Genomic DNA, 26,335 nt, shown 5'->3' on the forward strand with positions numbered 1-26,335 from the left:
AATGAATTTGTATCTTTCACTTATGTCACAACATGTAAATAGAATTATAATTAAACAAATATACATCCTTAATTACGACTTAAGTTGTCTCAAATATCATGTGACATTACAAAACGAAAAAAAAGATAAAAGATAACATGATAAGATTACATGTAAGCACATTTTAAAATTAATTACACTACACTGAACTCAATAGAACTGTTATATTATGTTAGGTTAACATCTCCACTCAGAAATGTCTCTGTATTGGCTGGTAAACAACAGAACTGGTAAAAAAAACAAGAAAACAAACTATAACTGAGAATAAGTTGAGTTGTTTTATATATGGAAAATGAACAAATATGGTACTTACAAACCCAAAGGGCACAAACTAAACTAACCTAAATGAATTTGTTCCTAAACATGCCATGCCCTGATAATATAATAACTTTAACACATTTTTCACATAGCTTCATATCTAAAAATAGATCCTGTAAGAGTTGAAAAAACTGAGATCTTCATTCATTTATAGCTCAATATAAACTATTGTTAGTTTGGTGGTTTTATTATTTAAATGATCTAAGCAAAAGCAATATCTGAATGATAAAATGTTCATGGACACAGTGAACGGTAAATAAAAACAGTATATGGTTTCAGTTTCAGTAAAATGAAACTCAGCTCATAACTTGAACAATGACACACACAGAGAAACATGTGATCTGTCTGTTATGTAACTAGAAGAAGGTTATCTTTGTCTTATCAGCCGTAATATAAGTTATCATAATGCTTTTTTTTAATGGAAACACAACCACAGCTGTTCTCATTAATGAATAGTGTATCAGAAAGACATGACTGCAGATATGAGAGAAAAATAAATAAAGGATAAATAAGTCGGTCTCTAACTAAGATCTGTTGTGTTATCTTCAGCATCTTAGCTATATGTGTTCATATCCACAAGATCAACCAGAAGAACCAGATGAACCACAACAATGATTTAACATCATCAGAATTCATTGAGTGAAACCTCTTACGCTTTAATCTCATTTCTCTGCATTATTTTCAGTATTTAGCAAGCAGTTTAGGTGTTTCTCTTTAAGGTCACTAAAAACAGACATATCAATCAGTATACGTTATGTTTTGGACACTGTTATGCTGGTTTTTGTTATTTACTAATCACAACTAGCTGATCTACCTCTGTTTATAATCATCTTAACTAAAGGTATAGTAACACACCATTGCCCATCTAAAACTAACTAAGAACATCAGGTCTACGCTTTTAATAAAGAGAGATAAGAGAAACATATTTAGAAACACTTTTGAAATGTATGGGTTTGGATATTTAGGCGTCATTAATGAAATCATTACATAAATGTTAATTGTCCGGCATAAAATAACATTCTAGAGAATTGTGGGCCACCAGCTTTGTAAAAGTGTAGGTAAAGTCTTTTCTTTTCCAGTATATTAACGCACCTACGCATAATGAGGTTCATAAAGAAATGCTTTACTAAATCTAGTGTGAAAGAACGTGAGTGTCATGCTAGACAGCAGACCTGAACACACGGACTGGAAAGCCATTTGTGAACCCGACCTATCAACCCAACATCAGCACTTCACCTCAGTGACGCAACAGCCTGCATCCACGTTTCAACACCTTAATAATGCTCATAGTTATAAAATGTTATATTGGCTGATGGGGATTTTTATTGGTTCAAATCTTAAGAAAGTGTGGCCATTCCCCAAATGCATTCATGTTTAGATGTTTGGGGTTGTTTTCAGACTGTGTGTCTTTATCCAGAGAGCTCGGTGTAAAGCTCTTTATTCCTGCGAACTTCGGCGGCGTGGATCTCCTGGAAAAAAATGAAAGAGAAAGAGTCAGACACTACAGTATAGGTGCACTACGTAATAACAATAAACAAGGAATTAAACTAGCACCAGCTATGAATGCAATGCTAATAGGTGTTTCCTATCAGGATGGAGCCTGAGATGTTTCACAGATCTGATGAAGTTAAAACAACTTGCAAGTCAATTCAACCTCTACTATTTTAAGTTTTGGCTTAAAAAAGTTGACATAACTTATAAATTCAAGTTGAAATTGTTTAACTTAATTTTTTAAGCTGTTTGACCATTCACTATTGTAAGCCAATAGTGTGAAAGACCTTGATGATGTCAGCAAAAAAGGAAAGTTGTTTCATAAGTGAAGCAAGTTATTAAATTTTTAACAAAGGAAAACAGTCACCTTCTCTCGCAGACGCTGTTTGAGAGCATTAAGACGAGCCGTGCGGTTTTCTTGGATCTGCTTCATCTTGTGATTGAGTTTCTCTTCTGTCATTTTGCTGTAGTTGTTGTTGAGCTCCTGTGCTTTATGAAGCACCTCCCTCTCACGCTCACGTTTCTCTGTCAGATGCCTCAACACCTGCATCTCCTGACACTGTAAACAAACCGGATCGAAAAAAGAGGCCATATATGAGAGGTCAGATAGTCCTCATTTATACAACTGTACCATGAAAGAGTATAAAGATGTTTACAGGAGTTTAACTCGTGGCATCAACACTTTAGAGCGGTCTTTTCGAGTCCAAAGTAATGTACCCAACAAGAAATGTCCCATATCACTTTTTACCTGACCCTGACATAATAATGTTGCATAAATCATTTTTGTTTAAAAGAAAGACCTGACCCAAAACAAAACCCCCAAAAATGTATACCCTAATTTTTTTTTAACCCAACAGGACCTAAATGTGAACAGCACCGATGTGCCAGTCAGACAGAAAGAAACCCTGGTGGCCTTGCCAATTTGGCTCGTTGCTCCATTTATTTTCATTTGTTATCTGACAACGTCACCAAGGTTATCGCTAAAATGTGCATTTAAAATTGATTGACAGGTCTGGTTCAATGAAAATAAACCTTCCGCCAGCCACACAATGTCACAAGTGCTCTTGGCAAACAGAGAAGGGGTTGGAAAAGGACTTGATGCACACATGCACGATACTCTTCTCGGGTCTGTTTGGCAAAAACACATTCATTTTAAAATACCCGATGCCGCTAATATTATACCCGACCTGTTTCCTAGGCACATGTAAGACTTTTACACTCGTACGCAGTCGGTCAGACTCTGGGTTTTTGGATTTAAATGGATCTGTGAAGACCTCTATTTTAGACTTACTTAAATGCTCTTTACTGAGGCCATGAGAGTTGCATCTTGGCATCTTTGGCATACATGTAAAAAAAACTACTTCAAGCTTAAGAGTTTAACCAAGTGTGCTCTTTTAGTATAAATGATGTTTATATGAATAATGACCTCTCTTCTATAGGTCCTTTATGGATTGAAATGTTTGTATATGTGTAGCCTATGTGGCTTTATTGTTTTTATTATGGATTGGAATGTTTGATTAGCGTTTGTGTATCTGAACTCCAAAGTCCAAGTGAATTACCACACTAAACATGCAGTATAACATTTAAAACCATAGTAATACCTTGGCACTTTTATGAGCGTATAGTTGTCTGGGTATGTGCAGTGCAGACACTGAGAAAGCGGTTGTAAAGATATTAAAGCCGTATGTGATGCGATCTTCTTACCTTTCGTCTTTCTTCAGCAGCCTGTAGTCTCCTCTGCAGGTCTTTCAGTGAAGGCTTCTTCTTCTTCTTCTTCTTCTTCTTCTGTGGTGGTAAGACGAGGACCTTCAGTCTCTCCGGAGATAAATCAGTAGGACGCCTGACCAGATGGTCGCTTATTCAGCGACTTCACTTCCGTATCTGTGATAGGATGAGGAGATAAATGTGTCAGATATACTTCAATATATACATTATTAAGAAACACAGGGTTGCTGAGCTCCTACCATCAAACTGTCTGATGGTTTTTGGATGAGGGTGAGAATACAAACAAGTGCAGATGAGAGACAACACAGACATCTCTCTTAACTTCTCACAGTAACCTGCAAAAGAAAAATAAATGCATAAGATAAAGAAAATGTGAAGTACAGTTAGGCCATTATAAGCTGCAGGGTGGGTAAATCGGGAAGATGTTTTTAGTATCCAGATCAGTATTAAATCTCATGTAATGGTTTTCTCCTGATGTTACCGATGAATGTTGGCAGGCATCACAGCGGAGATCAGACCGACACCCCTAACAATCTGATTCATACATTACTGATCTGATCAACACAGGTCAAGCATGCATTTCAGAGGAGTTGTGCTGTTTGTGAACATGTTGTTTAGCATATTAAGTGTGGAAAAAAATATATAAAGCAATTCTAATTAAAATAATTACTAATGAAACATTATGATCTGTCATAATTATTAATGCTGTGGTGTAGACTTAAAGATATAGAATATCCAGGTTTGAATATGAAACAAAGACTTAATGTGGTTTTAAAAAGGACATGTGCACTCTTACTCAATGTAGAACAACACACAAACATCAGAAGAACACCATATAATGATCCATACAGTTATCATCTCGTAAAAACCCACAGTATATGTATCCATCTGAGTCTGAGCATCTGCCCAGGAGAGAGATAGAGAGAGAGATTCTTACCTGAAACTGTGCTGGTCATAGTGATGCTGAAGATGAACGGATGCTGAGGACAGATGAACCGAACCGAACCTCAAAAGAGAGATGCACAGCAAAGGATGAAAGAGAGAAATAGTGCATGCAGACAGAAGAGATGCGGGAGAGAGAGAGAGACTATAAATATAAGTAGTAACACTGCTCTCCTTGTTACAGCCACAGTTATAAAAGAATATTAATGCATTAAATATCAAAAGATCAAAGCAAGAGTTAAATGTTATTTATTTGGGGGGAAGTCTTTGTGTTTAGAGTATTGGTTGTCTTTGGTGTTGTTGATGAGCAGTATTGATTTCTTGAGTGATGTATTGAGTTCAGTCCAGTGACAGCACCTCAGACTTCAACATTGTATTATTTCCGATCAGTTATTGGTCCAGGACTGACACTGGAATTCATGGAATAGATCCTGCTTGGAAATTCTGGTGCATAAATGAGTTTTAGATGCATCATACCTGCACTTAATGGGCCACAAGATTCAAAAATTATACCATTAAACAAAACTACGTACATAGTAAACATTCTTTACTATGTACATAGTTTTGTTCAATGGTATAATCTCTGCTCTTATAACTCTTAACTAATAATCTTTACTAAAGATTATTAGTTAAGAGTTATAAGGGCAGTTTCTTGGACAAGGTTTAAGTGTAGTGTCAGATTAAAATGCATGCACTAAACTGAACACTGACATATCTTTTAATATATTTTGTAAGGTACTGTATGTTTGCAAAAACTACTTAAATGTCCTAAAATAACTAAGGCCTAGTCCAGGCTTGTCCTCAACCCTGTCCTAAAAGCTGCCCCATAGCGGTTTATCACTTACTGTAGTATCTGTAAGTGTAGTGACATTTTTCCTTAGCAAATAACACTAACTAGCTGCTTAAAGATATATAACAACTGGTGATGCCTCCAGTTTGACTCGAGGTCGATGAAATGAAGACACTGAACATTATATCGACTCTTTCATGTGTCTGAATATTCTGCATGTGAAGTGAATCAGGAGGACACAGATGTGTTTTACTCTGCTGTAATTACACACATGGCTTAAAAAACACTTTATGATTCTCCAGTAAAATGCATTTGGCTCAAATAACAATAAATCAATAAAGTATAAAGCATATTTTATAGTCACGAGAGACTGAAAAACATCTGTCAGGTAAATAAATCCCAAAAACGCTAAATGCTTTCATTTCCACCTCTGCTTTTTATTATATTATTGATAGTTAAAAATCAGTTTTAATTGCTGGACTTTGAGAACAACAGCTCTCAAAACACTACCAGAGGAATGCCTTAAAGTTCGTCTAATGGTGTTGTATAAATGCAAATATACTGTAATGACATGTCTTAGTTTGAATAAAACTTTATTTGACTGTGCAAAATCAAAGCAGTTTGTCATTATATTTAACACATAAAATTAATCATTTAATCAAAAGAGGTGAAAAAAAGATGAATGTTTTATCAGAGAAAATATTTGTAATGATGTCAGTTTAGCATACAAATATCATGACATTACACAAATATCACACGCGCACACACAACGTCTCCTCTGGTTTCACTCACATATAAAGTCAAATAACTGAGGTGGTAGTAACTCAAATTTATCTGTTAAGTCTCTGACTGAACAAACACACACACACACACACACACACACACACACACACACACACACACACACACACACACATCTATGTAATGTCTTTTTGTCTAGGCGGGCGATGAATATTCCTGATCACACATTTGACCATCCATTCAATGCCTTCGTTTACTCCATCCCTGAAAGACACAACACAAAACATTTAGAAAAGTGCAATAATCGCACAATTAACACAAAACTCTATAGGCCCTTTTACTGTTTGTACACAATGATGACGTGGCAGCGTATGCGCATGCATTTTGGCAACGGAAGAATGGCAAAAAAAGCAGTGAAGCAACACAGACAGAGAAAGTTATTTTAAAAAGTTGACTTTATCAACACAGCTACCAGATCCGTGTACTATAGTGGAGTGGATAGAAGACATTAATATAAATATATTTGGCCATCTAATATATATATATACGTATATTAGTATATTATATTAGTGCAACCAAACATTTTGATGCTGGGAAACCGTTTAAATAAACTTTCTGAGTTGCTAACACGTTAGAACCACTGGGGAATAACACCACTTCTGTTGACAAAATGTGCGCGCAGGCTATTTGATCACGTGCGCTGTACAAGGGTGTATTGTGAGATATATCACAAGATGCAATTTCTAATTTCACACAAATCCCTTTTATGTATAAAGTTATATGAGTTTTTGTTAAACCATGTTTATGCCGTTTCTGCTGTGTTCTGGACACAGAAAGCTCGTTGGTTCAATGAATAATTTACGGGCAGAAAGAGGTCACACTTACCCTGATAAAGCACAGCACGGCTGAACCAAACAGTCACGTTTACCGATTTTAGGAGCACAGTCGCTGAACGTGGTTTTAATGTCAGGAACAGAAAGACAGTTCTGAAACACAAGAATACAACATCACACTTGACTCTCTCTCAACTAAACAAATCATCAGCAGCAGTCTTTACGTGAGACAAATTGATGTTTACATGAGAGCTTACAAACGTAATAAATGTCCATGTGTTTATATACTTCATACCTCTACGTCTTGTTTGTTTGCCAGCACAAGTAAAGGAACTCCTTCCAGAGCCTCACTACTGATCATTTTCTCTGAAAGACCAACAACAAAATTCATTTTACTTTAGACATTGAGATATGCCCCATCTTAATTTAGACTGCTTATTCAGACCCAGAAAAAATCAAATCTACGTCAGATAGTAAAGGTCCCCCGTGGTGAAAATCAAGTTCTTATTGTTATTTATATTGTCTATGTGTTGTTTTTAATATGCTGTAAGATAAAAACATTCATGTACACATTTATCATTAAACACCATTGCTAAGTTTTCCAAAGACAGACTCCTTCCCATGGTTTGAAATTGTTTCGGTTGCCTATGTCATAAACATGTAACCAATCACATCATCAGAATGAGTGGATTAGTAGTTCTAGCAATAGATATGATCTACTTCTGTGATGCTCACATGTGCAGTGCGAATGTTTTAACCTGTTAACTCAAGTATGCATTGTGAAACCGAACTGAGCATCTGTGCCAATTCGGCATCTATGCAGATATATATCTATGGTCCGAGCTGGTGTGTGATTAATTTGCATATTCAAAAATCCGCGTATACTAAATGAGGCAAGGGTGTAGAGTTACAATCAAGCTGTTTTAAACATGAAGAAATTACTGTCACAGAATAAACATTCAAATATGTTATTATGATGCTCAAAGATGAGTTTTAAAAAATAAAATTATTAACTACAGGAGACTTAAAGTTTTCTGTACTGTTTTCTAAAGAAACTTTAAATCTTGCTTTACCTACACATCCTGAAATTTTAATTATGAAAAGAAATTAAACCAAAGTTAGTCACAAAAACAGAAAAAATTACCAAAAGCGATCTTTGACTCGCCCAGTCTCCTTTCATCAGTGGAGTCGATGACATAAATCACACCGTGAGATTCGGCGTAATACTGAAACAAATGAAACACAGTTAAAGATCAATATACATCATCTAATGTATATCAGTGAAACCTTTAAAGGGGACATTTCACAAGACTTTTTTTAAAATGTAAAATAAATCTTTAGTGTCTCCAAAGTACATATGTGAAGTTTAAGCTCAAAACACCACATAGATCATTTATTATAACATGTTAAAATTGCCACTTTGATCGTCATAATGGTGGTTTGTTGAAATTAAAACTTGTGGTGTCAAATGCAATTCTCTCTGCACTAAATGGCAGTGCCATGGTTGGATAGTGTATTTTAAGGGGTGGTATTATTCTGACATCACAAGGGGAGCCAAATTTCACATGCTTGCACAGAATGGTTTACTGGGTTCTAAGTTACTGGGTTGATCTTTTTCACATTTCTAGGTTGATAGAAGCACTGGGGACCAAACTGTAGCACTTTAACATGAATTCAGATTTTTATGATATGTCCCCTTTAAGAAAATCATGTGATGATGAATGCAATGAATTACTTTATCCCACAGTGACTGTAATTCCTCCTGTCCTCCCAGATCCCAAAACATCAGTCGGGCATTTCCCACATCAATGGTACCAACTGAGAAGAAAGACATGACATCATAACAAAGAGTTAATAACAGTTTGACACATATACAGTATATCAGTTTTAACACGGTTACTCACTGTTCAGGCCGACTGTAGTCGTGATCTTTGACAGATTCATTCCTTTGTAATTTTTGCTGAATTTTGTCTTTGTCTGCTCCAGAAAGGTCTGTATATCACATCAAGAACACACGTCAACAGGACCCGCACTTCTACGGGATCATATTTATTAAACCTTTCTCTAAAAGGACTACATCTGGACTGAACATTTTTGTGCATCAAATCCAAAAATCAAGTCATCATCGAACTCTTAAAACCTAATGTTAGTGATCTGTAGTCTTCAAATCAAGTAAACCAAAGTGATAATGACCCAAACTGTTGCTAATAAGATTAACTAGTTTAACTAGTACTATAGAATAACATTAATCAGGAGTCTTACCGTTTTCCCCGCATTGTCCAGTCCGAGGATAAGGACACAATATTCATCCTTTTGAAAGACATATTTATAGAGACCTGATAGTAAAGTGTACATGCTGGATTCACGACAGTTTTACTGCTGTTAGCTTTAGCGCTCACTCACTCGTACATTGAAAAGCATTCAATAACTTTCCAGTAAAGATTATTATATACATCGATTATACAATTGTATATGAAGTCACTGTGTTAAAAAATAAAGGCCTGAACTGCTGTCCTGTGTTGTTATTCCATGTTGGCACTTGGCAGCAGGCAATTGGTTTTTGTGTTGTTTGATTTTATACGGCGCTGCGCAGACCGTTCGCATTATGACGTCAAAGTATCGCGAGAGTGACCGGACAGCTCCGCTTTCAAACAGCTCTCGCAGACATTTGAAGTCTACGTCGACAACTCTGCGCAGCGCTGCATGAAACAAACACGCCCACTACAAACACTTCCTGTGGAAGTTGCTGGCAAATTGCAATGCATTATGGGAAGTGTTGTTCTTTAAGTTTTTTCATTTTTTCATTTAATTTTCAAAACATTCAGGCAGCTTTCTTTAGATTTTACTGTCGTGAGATGGTTAGATGTAAAAACAGTTGAAGGTAAATGTAATGTATTAATTGCACGCAAAAGTCTTCTCACTAGATAACAACAAAAACACAACTGTTTTAATGCCAGAATAAAAGACGCCAAATGTCTGTGAAGACAAATGTGTAAGCTACAGAAACAATGTAGCCTACTGGAATTTCTCAGTCATAATTTTGAAAGATCATAATGGGATCAAACAGTGCATGAGATTTTATTCACTTATGCAATATCGTAAAAATGATATTGTGTAATATTTATCCAGAATCAAAGCAAGACCATTCCAGCACAACAGGAAGGAAAGCATCAAGGTATATACATACTGTAATAGTTGATAAAACACATAACAGTTTGTATGGCGCCCCCATGTGGACATTTTCTTTTACTGCAACGCTCCAGTGATTTGCTTGATGAGTTTACATCACAAGATCAGTTTCAATCTGCATCCTCTCTCTGACGTCACCTTCTAGGTTCAAATGTTGCTATGATTTTCTCATTCTGTCCAGGATCACAAAACAATGACGTCATGGTTTAATGAGCCATTTATAAACACACCAGTCTGTGTCATTTAAAGACTTTATTAGGTTTTTCTGTCTCGTGTTATCACACATTTAACACCTGCAGGTGTTTAGTAGCATAATGGTGATGGGGAGTAATGTTCTTGTTTTAGAGAGCATTTTACTGGAAGACAAAATTGGTTTAGTGTCATTATTTTTTGTAAACTTTAAGTGTGCTTATATGCTAAAAGATTGTCACTTTTTAGTCATAGTTGTAATTATATCATTTATCGGACACGTATATGTTTTTAAGAAGAGGTAGGGTTGAATCATGCTGGCTCATATTTGATATGGCCACTATGTGTGCATTGGATTATTATTGATTTATTACAATTAACCCTATACTATACTACATATACTGTGACCCTCAAAGCTAACAGACAGCACATTTTGATTCAATGATACCTTTAATGCAACAACCACAGAATATTTTATTATATCACTGTTATGTTGATGATCTATAAAATATTAAACTCCTGTGTAGGTGGAAATGTTTCCCCACAGAATGCGTTTGTGGTTCGTACATCAATGATCTGGATGATGGACAGGCCAAAGTAAATGTGCACAACATCAATGTTCTGAACCAGACGGGCCCAGAGCAGTCGGTCCTCAGTCCTTTACTGGAACACAACACAGAAGAGAAGATGAAATATTAAAATGACTTCTTCATTAATTACTCATTTGTTTCTTCTAGTGAGAATACATTGAGAACAAATTGGGTCGTCTGATTAATCTCCTGAGATAAAACAGATATCTGCGAAGAACAGATAAGGCTCATAGTTTTAATGAGAATAAAGAGATTTAAAATTATTTATAGGCCAATACTCCGATTTTTTGTGGTTTCATTGACTGCAGTCTTCTTGTGTTTATGATATATCATCATCTTATTTCTTATTTTGTAAGGTCACAGTAACTAAATCTCAGAATCTTTTTCATGCTTCGAAACAGAAGTGAAGTCATTTGCAAAATACAACTGTGAGATTACTTTAATCACATTTCACCTTCAATGACTCCTTGTGAAATATAAATAAAGATAAGCATACAAAATACACACATAAGTTCATGTTTGCATTTAATGTGACGCTGTTACCTTGAGGAGACAAAAGACAAAAGATGAAGAGCACACATAAAACGAGAGAGAGAGAGAGAGAGAGAGAGAGAGAGAGAGAGAGAGAGAGAGAGAGAGAGAGAGAGAGAGAGAGGACGAGATCTTCAAACGTTACTCTCCTGGGTTTTATAAAAGCTGGACAGACTGCATCTCTCAGGGGTTCTGCACATGTCCTTGATGTTTTTCTCACTTTGTGTTGTGTTGAAAAAAAAAACCCTAAAAAACCTAAAAACTTCCAGATGCACTTTTTTGTTTTAGTTCTGATTTGTCTTTGATGTTTTTATAAACTCATGCCGTGGAGAATAAAAGAGTTGCATTATTCAGCATCTTCATCAATGTCAAACTCGGCATTTATCATAGTTTCATATTTGCACAGTGTGCCTCTCAGATCTGATCTAATGATCTTATCTCATTTAAACTTCATTTGGAAAGCCATCAATTCATTCATCAAGTTCTTACAAAAAAGTTTTTAAACTCTTAAAGCAGACTGCACTACAATTTTTGATTTCAGATCCAACAAAAGATATTGGACTGAAAGTGTGAACTTGACAGATGATGCAGTTTTAGTTTAATGTGTTTGATGTAAGAAAACTGGATTAATTCTGAAGGATTTATGATTCCCTCACGTCAGCAGATCAAATGATAATAAATGGAAAGAGTAGTCTTATATTCGGTTTGTAAGGCTGCTCTGGAGCGATTTATTTGTATTGTGAAAGTGCTATACAAATAAATTTGAATTGATTCTCCTATAGCGCCGTGAGAGAGCATTTCATGAATGTGTGTAAGAGAAACTCTGAATGAGGACACGCATGCAACTAAACATTCTGATATACAAAGTTTATTTTACATAACCGTATGTCCCATGAGCTCATGGATTTGAGAGACTACACAACAGATATGCTACATAATAATCAAAAGCTATATATATATTTTTTACATATATATGGCATTCAGCAGTTGCGAGCATGCCAGCAAGCATTTACTTTTCTTGAGAAGAAAAGAAAAATAAGACAACAGTGCTTATCATTTGTGGAAAAACAGCAATGGAATTGACGTGAGATGAAGGTGCTGTGGCTTTGAAAACATCTCTTTTGCCAATGTGAATCACATCATTGTCCATTACAACACAGAAATGAGAAAACTTAAGGCTTGCCGCATACGGGACATGAGCGGGTCGTGTTGTATTGCTAACCACTCTTATGGCAAACATGGACAACCTGCTTTCTGTGAAGTGCTAAGATTTACTCTTATAAACCTTTAACATTTAAAAACAAAATTTGGTGCTTCATCATGACATTGATACATTTGTTTTTGTGTAATATAAAGAAGATTAAAAATTCATTTTTTTCTAGGTGACCCAGTTTAGTTTTACTAGTAGCATGAAGGTTCTTTGTTGAATCCTGCTGATCGTTTTAAAAGGATTAACCAACTTTAACAAAGACTTCATTCAGTGTTGTGAAGTTTGTGGCTTTCTTAAGTAAAAATGTAAACAAACATAATATGAATGTTTGTACAGTGAAAACAATCTATGAAAGCATTTGACTGTACATTCACAGTTATATTAAAAAACAATAACAAAACATTTATACACAACAGAAAATAACAAAACTGTGCCAGCATTACAAAACATAGCAAAGGCAATTTAGATACAAAATCCAGAAAAATCTTTGGGGAAGAAACCAGGAAAAGGCATCTGTAAAAAACATTCAAACACAAACTTTTACAGACATTGATAATCGATGTATTTCTGTATTGAAATACTCCTGGTGATTCAGTTCTTTTGTGAGGGATGTTTTTGTCTCATAACTCAGTTCAAATGATGGTTCATATCTGGTGTGTACACGTTAGGTTAAATGATTTCAATTTTTTTAACTCTACGTGATGTTGTTCAAAATAAAGAAATCATTTTGCTGCTTTAACCAAATTTACATTCCAACATCAGAAGACAAAAATCATAATTTTGCATAAAGAAAATGCATTTTGGGATTAAATGTGATTCCAGAATATTCAAGTGTGCATTAAAGGGTTTGCGTGAGAGAAAAACACAGGCCGTATGAAAGACACAATGGTGAAACTCAACATGATCATCATCTTTGGAGATGTGTGAAGTGCTGGAGAAGTTTCTACATCAGCAGTGATTTGTTTATCACAGGTGATGTCTATGGCGTGTTGTGTTATCTTCTCTTAACTGTCTAGTGTCCACGTTTGGTTTTGTGCTGACAGTTGAATCGTGTGCCAGTTCATTGTGGTTTGAACCAATAAAACAACTAGTAAAGGCAGTCAAACATCGATGACATTAGAGCAAGACTTACAGTATAAGGCAAAACCACTTTGTACATTTCTGACGTGATCTCAGTGCATCATTTGAAACATGAGTGAGTACAGTGAATTAAAAGGCTTGAACAGATGACTTTATGATATTTAACACGACCCTCATGATGTTTTAAGACGTCATGTGATAGCACAAATGAAATGAAGAAGTTGATACACTTATGTGATAATCGTGATATTAAATGAATAGTTTTTGTTGTTACAGAAATAGTTTGTATGTACAACATGTTAGTTTTAGAAATTACTTTGAAAGGTTTATTATCTTTAGGAAAAAAGTATTGGCAGAAAATATTAGGTGATTTTATCGTCACCAAAGCCTTTCATTTGCGATATGAAATGAATAGGAAATATCATCTCTTCTAAGTACTTCTAATTCATCAGCATGCAGATTATGAATCCAGTGAAGTATTCAAAAAAGTGTAAACTTGAGAGAAAGTGTTCATCTACAATATATAACTCTATACCTGTCAGTGTGATAATATTGAGATAATCATTGAGTGACCGGCTTTAAAATTCGTCATCAACATTCCCAAACCAACATTGATGATATGAAATGACAGACTTAAAGAAACACAGTTCACCACTGGGTAATAAAATGCTGTTACTTACTCATCCAAGTGTCATTTCAATACCTATGTTCACAAAAGATGAATCTTCACAACATATCCTTCAACCTACTGTATATGACCCACAGAATATTTTACCTAAATGCATTGTGAGGTTTAATCTGTGTGATCATTTTACTGTGTGAAAATAAACCATGCTTTTACTACAGTTATAAAAAAAACATGGTTACTGTAGTAAAACCATGGTTTTGCTAATAGTAATCCATCCACCAAAAAAACATGGTTATTACACTTTTACCACAAACAACATGGTTAATTTTCATAAGGGGAATGAATGATGCCTGCAGCTTAATTTGGTAGCTGATCGCATTAGCAGTGTCATAATTTTGTATGAAAATTTGGATATTGGAAACATGGTAAGTAAGGGACCATGTAAAAGTTCACACATTACGTTTAAACAAAACTGGACTTTGACTAGTAGCAAACGACTAGTTGTCATTTCATGACAACATGCAACCTAACCCTGCTGTTTAATTTTAAGCTAGCTTGAGGACACTTTACTTTAAAACTATTTGCTTGTTTAGTCTGACATCACACGACACCGCTTTCGGGTCCAAACGCTATATCAGATGCTTTAGCAAACAACAAAAGATACTAATACACACTTACAGTGAGCTTTAAAAACAACAAAAACATCACAATCCTATCCTTTATTCCCATACTGAAGTGCCAGATAGCAATACATAGATTCATCTTTAACTCTTTCCCTGCCAGCGTAAAAAAAAATAACGTTACCAGCCAGCGCCAGCATTTTTTATGATTTTCACCAAACTTTAATGCCTTCCAAAAAATTTCTTTGCCTTTAAACAAAAACAAAAACAAAACAAAAAATTAATCCTACCTTGTTTATTCTCTTTTTATCACCTATCAAATATGGGTAGGTTTCTTCAAAAATACAAAATTTTGAGCAAAATGCTGAAATAATTGCTGAATAAATCCGATTCAGATTGATGATCAAAACATACACAGTTTTTGAACTATTTGCCCTAAGTTGTTGATTCCAGGTTTTATAAGTTAGGTAAGGGTGCCATCTGGTGGATAATAGAGAAAATACGGATTGCCAGAAAAACTCGTTACTTGGAAGCGTTTTCTCTTATTTGATGAGTTAACTCGTCAATGGCGGGGAACGAGTTAATAAATCATTCAAATGTTTGTGTCCTTGAGACTGGAGCCATGTAGTGAACACCGTGAGTTTATAAAAAGCATTTAAGCCTAAATGTTATGAATAAGCAGCGATCGTAAATGATCGTAGCCTCTCTTGAAATCTGTTTGCTTGGACCCAGAAACTGCATTTTTGTGTCATGACTTAACAAGTGGATAGGTCATAATAAGCTGCTTGGACAAACAACCTATGGTATGGGCTGTAGGACTGCTTTTCTAAATAAAATGTAACTCTGTGGGTATGGAAGAGTGAGTATTTCTTTAACCAGAGGTGAGTGTTTCTTTAACCGACACAAGACAAACATTGACAATGTGTGAATCCTTAACATGTGTTCTTAAGGATGAAAATGCACCACATATGAAATGATAAAGACATTATTTTCTCTCTATTCCCTTCGTCTTCAGATGTCTCTCATCCATCCTCACATTACCACCCGTCTCTCTCGGCCGTACGGCCAGGTAAGAGCTGATGGATAAGCAAGTGCTTGACTCTCAGCTTTTTCACAAAGTCCTTTTGTCCAGACTTCAGAAGCAGACATTCTCAGACTTCGGTTGCTGGCGTTTCCATGGTCCTACTGGTCATGAAGCTGCGTTTGTGAGATTTCACACTGCTTTTTAAACACACGAGCAGCTTACTGCCCACAGTCTCGCGTGTCCTTTGCCTCACACGCTGCTCTCGGTTGGGTTAAATCCTACTTTGTGAAGTTTCTTTCTACTTGGGACCACCAGACCAACCTCTGTCTCCGTAGGCACCGTCTCCGGTGGCAGAATGTGGAGAGGGGGCACACAGGTCGGAGTCCGTGTCAGACTCGCCCTCGGCAATGTAGGGTCTGACTTTAGCGCACCGCGACACACCGCTAAAATAGGCGTTGTTGAGAAAGTCCAAGTTTTCCTTGGATTGAGAAATGGAGAAGCCACTGAAGGAGCGTTCTAGTTCCTCGTGGTCCACCGAGGGGATGGATATGGACGTGTCGCTCTCCGCTCCTGGATGCTGCTGTGAAAGAGCCAACGGGCGTCCGTCCTCCATCCCACCTCCACCTCCTCGAGAATGATGATGCCCGGAACCTCGGGAACTCCCGTTGTGAGCGCCGGAAGAGCGCTCGTGAGCCGGAGGCGGAGGGATGCGGACAAGCGACGGGTCGCCCACGGGCGAGGTGCCCCGACTACCCTGTCGGCTGGGTGTTGGGAGGGTTTGCGGATGCCAGGATGTTGACGGCGGGCAGTGGTGGTTGATGCAGGTCGAGGGGGGCGGGTCAAAGTTCTTCTGGCCTGCGGCGCTGTTGGAGCGGATGATTTTGTTAATGGAGCCGCTCTTCTCCATGTGGTCCACCGGGCTGTGGTACGGAGGCGCCGGGTCGGGCTCCTTGGAAGCAAAGTAAGCATCAGTCTCAGACTGTGGAATGCCCATTCGCTGGATGTAGATGTTTACCAGGAAATCCAGTTTCCTTTCCATAGACATCACCTGCAGTAGAGGAACATCTCATTATTTCATTCTTGGACTGATATGTAGATCTAAGACGTAATATTTCCATAACTGACCTGTTTCTCCACCTTTCCGAGTCTTCCCATCATGCTGGGATCTTCAGGCAGTTCAGACTCAGTGGCTCCTTTAGGACGATCTTTATCTGTCATTGCAGCACCTCGACCAACAATCTGATCCACTCTAATAATACATTTCAAGAGAAGAAACATCTAGAATACAAGTATTTAACTCATCCAGTGCTCATAACTGTTCAACACATCTGGGGAAAATACTGTATATGATTGCAGTCATACAACAAACACAGATAACACATCTACAACAGAATTGTTTCACTTATATCTTATCTTACAAAAACCCAATCAGATGAATAACTTTTTTTCTTACATTTTTAATAACGACATTGCTGGGAGTCACCTGAACAATAATAAACCAATTTTTCATAGAAAAGATTTATATATTGTTCATTTAAGAAAGTGAACCATGTATTTTCCTGTAGTAAGCACAAAGCAGATTGAGACATAAATGAATGCATGCAGGGGGAGGATTATGGTAATGAGTGGGTGTGTCCACACATCAATATTCAGAGAGGATTGGACAGAAAGAGACAGGCCCAACGATCGGACAGTCGTCGTTGATATTTCCCGTTTTTATATTTGAACAATGTGCCAGTGTAAAATTCCAAAATGCATAATTTCCTTCAACTCAAAAATACAACTATTGCCGCTCTTAAAGCATCACTATGACACATTATCCAAGTATTAATTGATGTGCTACACTATCAGAAGTCTTCATTAAATGTACTGAATCTACCTCTAATCCAAAATTTGCACTAAATAATCTTTTAAACGTTGTCAGAAAAGGGAAAATCAAGCATTTGTTGAATCGAGAAAACGGCATTAACTAGTAAAAAAACATCAAAATACTCTTAGAATTGTTCGAATTCTAAGTCAGTTACTGCGCATCACGCGTCATGCCCTAAAAACACCATGCCAACATGCAGAGGTGAAAATAGCAATGCTAAAAAGAATAAAGAAATGATTTGGCCATGTGCATCTCCATATGTTGCTTATTGCTGTTAACTACCCATCGTCATACAGAGCGATGCAGGCAAACTAGCTTAACTAGTGTTTGTTCAGCTACATGACTAGTAATTGCTCAGTATATATAAAAACCTAATTCAGTGCATTTCTCTCAACCCATCATCTCGCTGTTAATGAAGAAACTGCTCAGAGAATTATGATCTGTATTGAATTAAAGGGGACATTTCACAAGACTTTTTTAAGATGTAAAATAAATATTTGGTTTCCCCAGAGTTTTAGCTCACAATACCACATACATATTTATTATAAGATGTTAAAATTGATACTTTGTAGGTGTGAGCAAAAATGTCTTGTTTTTGGGTGTGTCCTTTAAAATGCAAATGAGCTGATAATGCAAACACTGATCACCATAATGGTGGTATGTGAAATTGAAATTCAGTTTTGCTGTGAATTATTTTCTCTCTCTTTGCACTAAATGGCAGTGCTGTGGTTGGAAGTGCAGATTAAGGGGTGGTATTATAATAATAAGAGCTAAATTTCAATGAGCTATTTTTTACATGCTTGCAGAGAATGGTTTACCGAAACAAAATTACTTTTCATGATATGTGCCCTTTTAAAAAACATCTAAACAAGGTGAAAATTGTGTCAGATAAGTTCTTTTTCTAACTTCGCTCGGTGTTTCACTATGGGAATCGCTTTGGGCGTGACCAACTGCGGAAGCTCTAATGACACCACGTCTGTCTTTGACAGACAGGTCGACCTGTGACCAGGCTCCGCCCTACCTATATCAGCCAGGTCGACTCCTGCCTACGTCATTCGCGCTTTCTTCCCGTGGGAGACTGCAGCAAGCTCTCTCAGCACATCCCGACTTGCTGATTTCGTTTAACTGTTCAACAGGCGGACCGTCATTGGATTCCGGCACCGAACGCGACATCAGTGGAGGGATTGTGTTGAGTGACAACTTTTAATATTGGAATAGCGTCCGCGTCGTGGCGAGCTATTCTGATCTTCCTATTGCGTATTCAGTTACAGCGGTAGGTCACATCTGGTTTTAACTTTCTGGGTTCACGCGTCAAGGCGGACCTGTCGAAGGTTTAATTACCTATTTTAAGCAGACTAACGTGTTGTGACGAGTCTAGTGATTGCGCTATGTCGACGGCGACTACCCCCGCCAAAGGGCACGAACCGAAGACTAAGGAGGCTGCATCCCGCCCTTGTCCATCCTCATGTGGAGCTACCATCTCGGGCAGGGACCCTCACCCTATGTGCATCGTGTGTATGGGCCCGAAACACGCTCAAACGTCGCTAGCGGACCCGCAGACATGCGCTCACTGTGCGTCAATGCCGGTGAAAATTTTGGAACGGAGGCTGAAAGTGTCGGTGGCTAACAAGCAGGACCCTTGCCTGTCTGGAGCTGCCTCGACAGCGACCGATCATCTCCCGCGAGCGAGTGCTAGCTGGGCGGAAATGATGGAAGCTGAATCCCCGGACATGCCTCCGCTGTTCGGGGGCCTGCTCACGCCGGAGGATGGCGAACTGGGGGACGAGGACGCAGATGGTGATGCAAATTCTGACCTCCTCGATCTGGATATGGACGACGAAGAGGAGGAAGACAATTCCCTCTTCCCGGCCCAGCAGTCCAGACCACCTAGCGCAAACGATTCGGCCCCTCCTGCTGACAACAATCTACATGAGGTGTGCAAACGAGCCGCGGCTAAGTTGGGCCTAGCCTGGCCAGCCGCTAAAGACGCCGAAGGAGCCGTGAGAGACCTTTATGATGGGAAAAGGCTGCCGCCGGCCCACTCGACAGCGAGACAGCTCCTGTCTGCCGTGCCTGCGTGTATGAAGGAGATGTCTCGCTATTGGTCTAGCCCCTTTAAGAGTAAGCTCCCCACCAAGGGACATTCGATGCTGGAGATTCAGGGAATGGAGGAGCTGGGGTTGGCCGGACCCCCAGCTGTGGAGCCTTCAGTGGCTTATCACCTCCATCCGAATCGTCGATCTATTTCTGCCTCATCGCAGATTTCACTGCCGAGTAAGATGGAACGGCTGACCGCCGCATCTTTTCAGAGGATGTACAAATACGCGGGTCAATCCGTGTGCTCACTGAATGCTGTTACTTTACTGTCAGCATACCTAGCGGAGATTTTGGAAGAGATGGGGCGGCAGTTGGACTCAGGAGCACCGAACCCGGTGCTCTGGGACGAGATTTGTGTGGTGAACGATCTGATACTACGCTCCTCACGTGGCGCGGTTCAGGGCTGCGGTCGTGTGATGGGTTTGGCCGTATCAGGTGAGAGAGCGTTATGGTTAAACCTGTCAGGCCTGGGCGACGCTCAGAAAGCGGAGGTGATGGATGCCCCTTACGACCCGACTAAGGGTTTATTCGGGCCCGCTCTCGAGAAGATGAGAGAAACCAGCACCCTCAGGAAACAAGAGGATGAAGCTTTCAACCTCTGCTTGCCACGCAAACAGGCGACGCGACCGCCTTCTCAACCGACGCGGCAGGGCTTCGCAGCAGCCGCGGCGGCGAGAGGGAGGCCGATGAATGTGAGAGCTGTAAGACCTGCTCACAATGGACAACAGGCCGGCCAACGTTCACGACCGGATGGCTCCGGACCTTGGGGAAAACATTCATTTGCGGCCGCGGCGGCTAGGAACCGCCCGCCCCACCCCGAGGACAGGAAGAAGAAGCGTGCGACCTAACACGCCGGTATTCTCCTGCCTTTCTCTCTCCGCCTGCAAAAAGAAGAAGGTGGGAATACAGCCCTTCGGTTCTGAGTTCAGTAAGGGCTCATTATGTTCGCTCTCCTCTCGTTCAGACAAAACAAAGAGGTTTGAGCCAGTGTCACCAAGCACTCACACACACAGGGGAATTGAAAATAAAACATGCATTTTCGCAGCCAAGCCACGGGCTGAGGGCGATATGCTCCCCGAGTTCAAAAAGTGTGAAAATAAAAATAAATGTTGCACTATCGCAGCCAGGCAAACAGCCGAGGGCGATACGTTTAAAAAATCCCATAAAATGCCAACACACGAATTGCACTTTCCCAGTTCCACCGCTGGGGGGAGCGCTCGCCCCTTCAGCGGGAGACCGCACGGTGCACGTGATGACGTCATCAATGTGCGTCAACAGAGGGGCGGAAGTGTATGGGGGCCTTCTCTCTGCCCGCATAGCCAGCTGGCGCGCATGCGCGGTTCATCCGTGGGTTTTAGCAACAGTTTCACGGGGATACAGACTACAATTTGCCATAAAACCGCCTCGTTTCAACGGGGTAATTATGTCTGTGGCCGAGGGAGAATCGGCCCGGGTTTTGACGGCCGAAATCGAAACCCTTCTGAGCAAACAGGCAATCAGAGTGGTGCACGAGGAGGAGAGCCGTCAGGGCTTTTACTCCCGTTATTTCGTAGTTCCAAAGAAAGGCGGCTCAGCCCTCCGCCCTATTTTGGATCTACGCATATTAAACATGCACCTAAGAAAGTACTCATTCAAAATGTTGACACACAAGGTACTTTGTCAATCGATTCGCCTAAACGATTGGTTTGTGACAATAGACCTGTCAGACGCATACTTTCACATAGACATTTACCCCTCTCACAGGAAATTCCTCAGGTTTGCATACCGGGGCACAGCATACGAATTTCAAACTATACCGTTCGGGCTATCCTTAGCTCCGAGGGTTTTTACCAAATGTGTGGAGGCAGCTCTGTTCCCGCTGAGGGACAGGGGAATAAGAATATTGTCTTACATAGACGATTATCTGATATGCTCGTCATCAAGGGAGCAAGCTATAAAGGACGCAGAGACGGTCCTGAATCACCTCAGCGATTTGGGTTTCAGAATAAACATGATAAAGAGCCGGTTAGTGCCCTCTCAGCAAACGGCATATCTGGGGCTCAATTTAAACTCCCTATCGTATCGAGTCACATTGACGGAAGAGAGAATAGCGTCTTTCACACAATGTCTCGCCCGTTTTCAGAAGGGAAAAGTGGTTCCGTACAGGCTGTGCTTGCGAATGCTGGGGCTTATGGCTTCAGTGATCGCTGTGGTACATTTGGGGCTTCTCAAAATGAGGGATTTCCAGCGCTGGATCGCGCGTTTACATCTGTGCTCTCGCCGGCATCTCAGCCGACCAGTGAGAATCGATCATATGTGCGCCGTAGCGCTCAGACACTGGGTGAACCCTATGACGCTCAGGACGGGGATTCCCCTAGGGGCGGTGTCGTCCAGGGTAACCATGACGACAGACGCATCGTTAAAGGGCTGGGGAGCAACCTTAATGGGCAGAGCGGTGAACGGCGTGTGGCCGCCACAGCTGATGCACAAACACATAAATTATTTGGAGCTATTAGCAGTGTGGTTAGCACTGAAACACTTTCTGAGTTTCCTCAACGGTCAGCATGTTTTAGTGAAAACAGACAACTCCACAGTGGTTGCTTACATCAACCGACAGGGGGGCACACGCTCTCTTCAACTGCATCGGTTGGCAGAGAAACTCATCGTGTGGAGCGACACACGACTTCTATCTCTCAGAGCAACCCACGTTCCGGGGGTTTTAAACAGGGGGGCAGATTTACTGTCCAGGGGAAACCCTCTCTACGGGGAGTGGAAACTCCATCCTCAGGTGGTGAGCCAGTTATGGCAGAGGTACGGGCAGGCTGCCGTAGATCTCTTCGCCTCGCAAGAAAACGCTCAATGCCCTCTGTACTTCTCTCTGGCGGACGCAAATGCACCGCTGGGTGTGGATGCTCTAGCCCACCGATGGCCAAACGTGCTTCTGTATGCGTTTCCCCCTCTGAGCTTGATCTCCCCCACTCTAGCCAGAGTGAGGGAACAATGTCTGTCACTAATCCTGATAGCCCCGCGCTGGCCATCTCGACATTGGGTGGCCGAGATAGTTCAACTCTTGTCAGGTCAGCCGTGGCCCCTCCCCCCACGGAGGGACCTCCTGTCTCAGGCGGGGGGGGAAATTTACCATCCTCGTCCAGACATGTTAGCCCTCTGGGCTTGGCCCGTGAGAGGTGGAATCTGAATGCGGCTGGTCTGCCCTCGTCAGTCATAAACACTATTCAAAGTGCAAGAGCTTCATCTACCCGCACACTTTATGGTAATAAGTGGCGTGTTTTTGAAGGATGGTGTGAGCGGAGAGTGGTTATTCCTTTTCAGTGCTCTGTTAAGGATATTTTATGCTTTCTCCAGGACCTGTTGGATAAAGGGAAGGCTTTCTCCACCATTAAAGTGTACCTGGCTGCTATTTCAGCCTGCCATATAGGTTTTGGTGAAAAATCGGCAGGTCAGCACCCTTTAATAAGTCGTTTTATGAAGGGGGCGCGCCGCATGCGGCCAGTATCTAAGCAGATGGTACCATTGTGGGATCTACCTATCGTCTTAGAAGCATTATCTCAACATCCGTTTGAGCCGATAGAAGCGGTGAGTCTTAAGTATCTTTCTCTTAAAACAGCACTGCTTCTGGCTCTAGTGACAGCTAAGCGTGTAAGTGATTTACATGCTTTGTCCGTTAGCCCGTCTTGTTTGCAATTTGCTCCGGGGCTTACTAAAGTTTCTTTTCGTCCTAACCCTGCTTTCGTGCCTAAGGTTATGGAATCGGCATATAGATGCCCGGCTACGGAATTGGCAGCTTTTCATCCTCCCCCGTTTTCTTCTCCAGAGGATCAAAAGCTTAATGCGTTATGCCCGGTGCGCGCTCTTCAGGTGTATGTGGAGAGGACAGCGGGTTTCAGAACTTGCTACCAGCTGTTTGTGTCTTGGGCTACTCCTCACATAGGGAAGCCGTTATCTCGACAGCGGTTATCTCATTGGATTGTGGAGGCTATATCTGTCGCTTATAGTAGCAGGGGGCTTCAGCCCCCTAGGGGCTTGAGAGCTCATTCCACAAGAGGTATGGCCACATCATGGGCTTTATTCAGAGGGGTTTCTGTTCAGGACATTTGCTCGGCGGCGAGTTGGGCAACACCGCATACGTTTGTGCGATTCTATAGGCTGGACGTTTCAGAGCCGTCTTTAGCACATGCTGTGCTGGGAGCTGGCAATTCTATACCCATTTTAAGATAATATGGGTGCAATCCGGGAGTGGTCTATATCTCCCATAGTGAAACACCGAGCGAAGTTAGAAAAAGAACGTTGGGTTACTTAACGTAAGCCCCGGTTCTTTGATAACAGAGTGAGGTGTTTCACCAGCACTTCCCTCCTTGCACTTGGACGGGAAGAAATCTCTATTAATGACGTAGGCAGGAGTCGACCTGGCTGATATAGGTAGGGCGGAGCCTGGTCACAGGTCGACCTGTCTGTCAAAGACAGACGTGGTGTCATTAGAGCTTCCGCAGTTGGTCACGCCCAAAGCGATTCCCATAGTGAAACACCTCACTCTGTTATCAAAGAACCGGGGCTTACGTTAAGTAACCCAACGACTTTCAGTTTTCAGAGAAGATATCTTGAATTAGGGTTTGTTGTTATATATACTTTGAAAACATGTCTTCTCATACAATTGTGATTCTCAAAAAAAAACACAGTTTGTCTTTAACCTCAAGCGTAGTTTAAATCTTAAATCTGCACCATAACTGTTTGTGTAAACTGATCCACCAATCTTAGGTTCTACTAGTCATGTAGTCTGAACCAGAGCCAGCGTTCTGGATTAGTCTCAGCGCATCCAAAGAGAGTCGATATACAGTAGGGCTCTAACGCAAACCCGGGAGATGCAGTCTGGAGCATCCTAACCTAGTCGAGAACTGAGGCGACTCTTTGGTTCCTTGGCTTGAACACTTCTTTGGGCGAGGGGTGCCGGGGCCCGGCGGACCCAATATCATATCTAACCTGGCGAAGCAAGTAGAGTAGAGGATAGCACAATGCAGAAGGACGTGACACGGACCAGAGCAAACATCAGGACCATGAGCACATCGGCATGAGACGGGACAAACAAACGAAAAACACACCATCAAACACACAAACAGTTCCCAAGAGACACACGGATCCAATATGTAAATATATATTCCAGACATACTTTATGAAATAAACCTGCTGACCGATGTCATATCTGAGGAGCTATATGTGAATCAAAGTATGTTTGCTATATACGCTTACTTAGAAGCAGGAATATATTTACATATCACTTTGTTTTATAACATTATTTCATTCAAATAGAAATGTGAAGAATGTCTGAAAAGTATGAATATAAGAGTTGGTTTATAAGCTGATTTAATTATTTGAAAACAGATAAACACGTCATGTTAACAAGTGATTGTGTGTGTGTGTGTGTGTGTGTGTGTGTGTGTGTGTGTGTGTGTGTGTGTGTGTGTGTGTGTGTGTGTGTGTGTGTGTGTGTGTGTGTGTGTGTGCGCGTGTGCATGTGCATGTGTTTGTGTGTGAAGACAGTTTTATTTCTGAGAGATACGAACATCATAGTAAGAGACGTCCAGAGAATGCACGCCATGCAAAAACAAAACAAAGAGCTGTAACCTTGAGATGTATGTGAGATGTAAGAGAGATCTGAGGAGACTATAGATCTGTTCTTGCCTGGACTGAAGGTTTTTAATCCTAGCCAGCATGTCGAGATGACCGGCAGAGTACTGCTCTATTACATCCATTACATCATACGGCCGTAAACTCTCTTTAAACTTTCGCTTGGACACCATGAACTTCATAATGCTGAAGAGAGAAAAAATTCACACAAATGACTGTTAAACACAAAGATCAAGGAACATAAACGCCTCTTATTTTACACCAAAATCAGATGAAAGCAAGATGAAACAAGTAATTCGATTTTGCTTAAAGTGATCATTGTTTTTATTTATTTATTTTATTTATTTAACAGGTAAAATCAGTTGAGAATAAGTTCTCATTTACAACTGCGACCTGGCCAAGATAAGGCAGAAACAGTGCGACACAACACAGTAACACATAAGAGAAATAAAAACATTCCATATACAACAAGTGTAGTGCTAAATACAATATAATTATTAAAAATAGACATTACATTTACTCTAAATAGACCTTAAGAAATATATATATAATAAAACACTATTTAAAAATACTATAATGGATCCTAACTGGACTGTAACAGGACCAAGAATCAGTAAGCAGTTTTAAAAGCTGATGCTTAAAGCTACCGAGGGAGATGGTTCCTAGTTTTAATGATATTTGGTTATCTTCAAGACTTAACTGTTTCACATAGACTTGTGTATTTACATGTGTTTATACAGTATGTTGATTCAGACTTAAATGCATTAAATGCATAATAGTCCAAATGCAAAACGTCTGAGTAATGAAAG

The 26,335-nt window shown here is 40.1% G+C and overlaps 3 protein-coding genes across 6 annotated transcripts in view; all 3 read right to left on the minus strand.

Moving 5' to 3' along the window:
• Positions 1-169: 169 nt before the first annotated feature.
• Positions 170-4,926, minus strand: stmn3 (stathmin-like 3). The gene is given in 6 exon segments (XM_065272525.2): positions 170-1,826; positions 2,216-2,407; positions 3,553-3,685; positions 3,687-3,729; positions 3,813-3,908; positions 4,511-4,926. Coding segments are annotated over 6 exon segments (543 nt in total). The 5' UTR covers positions 4,530-4,926; the 3' UTR covers positions 170-1,766.
• Positions 4,927-5,881: 955 nt separating this feature from the next.
• arfrp1 (ADP-ribosylation factor related protein 1) lies at positions 5,882-9,449 on the minus strand. Its single transcript, XM_065272524.2, has 7 exons — positions 9,142-9,449; positions 8,784-8,871; positions 8,615-8,697; positions 8,024-8,105; positions 7,175-7,245; positions 6,932-7,032; positions 5,882-6,310 (listed from the first exon to the last, which is right to left on the minus strand). Exons 1-7 carry the CDS (start codon positions 9,232-9,234, stop codon positions 6,223-6,225), a joined length of 606 nt encoding a protein of 201 aa, XP_065128596.1. The 5' UTR covers positions 9,235-9,449; the 3' UTR covers positions 5,882-6,222.
• Positions 9,450-12,818: 3,369 nt separating this feature from the next.
• Positions 12,819-26,335, minus strand: part of kcnq2b (potassium voltage-gated channel, KQT-like subfamily, member 2b) — a 44,387-nt gene continuing 30,870 nt past the window's right edge. For 3 of the 4 annotated variants that reach the window (XM_065272403.2, XM_065272404.1, XM_065272402.1), the window contains 3 exons: positions 25,581-25,712; positions 17,066-17,189; positions 12,819-16,988 (listed from right to left, as the gene is read on the minus strand). In XM_065272403.2, coding sequence (XP_065128475.1) covers positions 16,239-16,988; positions 17,066-17,189; positions 25,581-25,712 — 1,006 coding nt within the window. In that variant the 3' untranslated portion in view covers positions 12,819-16,238. Of the gene's footprint in view, positions 16,989-17,065; positions 17,190-24,785; positions 24,882-25,580; positions 25,713-26,335 lie in introns of all 4 variants that reach the window. The other variant, XM_065272405.2, reaches the window with a different exon arrangement.

This window comes from Paramisgurnus dabryanus, chromosome 7 (assembly GCF_030506205.2).
Source record: "Paramisgurnus dabryanus chromosome 7, PD_genome_1.1, whole genome shotgun sequence".
In the NCBI taxonomy this organism is placed as follows: domain Eukaryota; kingdom Metazoa; phylum Chordata; class Actinopteri; order Cypriniformes; family Cobitidae; genus Paramisgurnus; species Paramisgurnus dabryanus.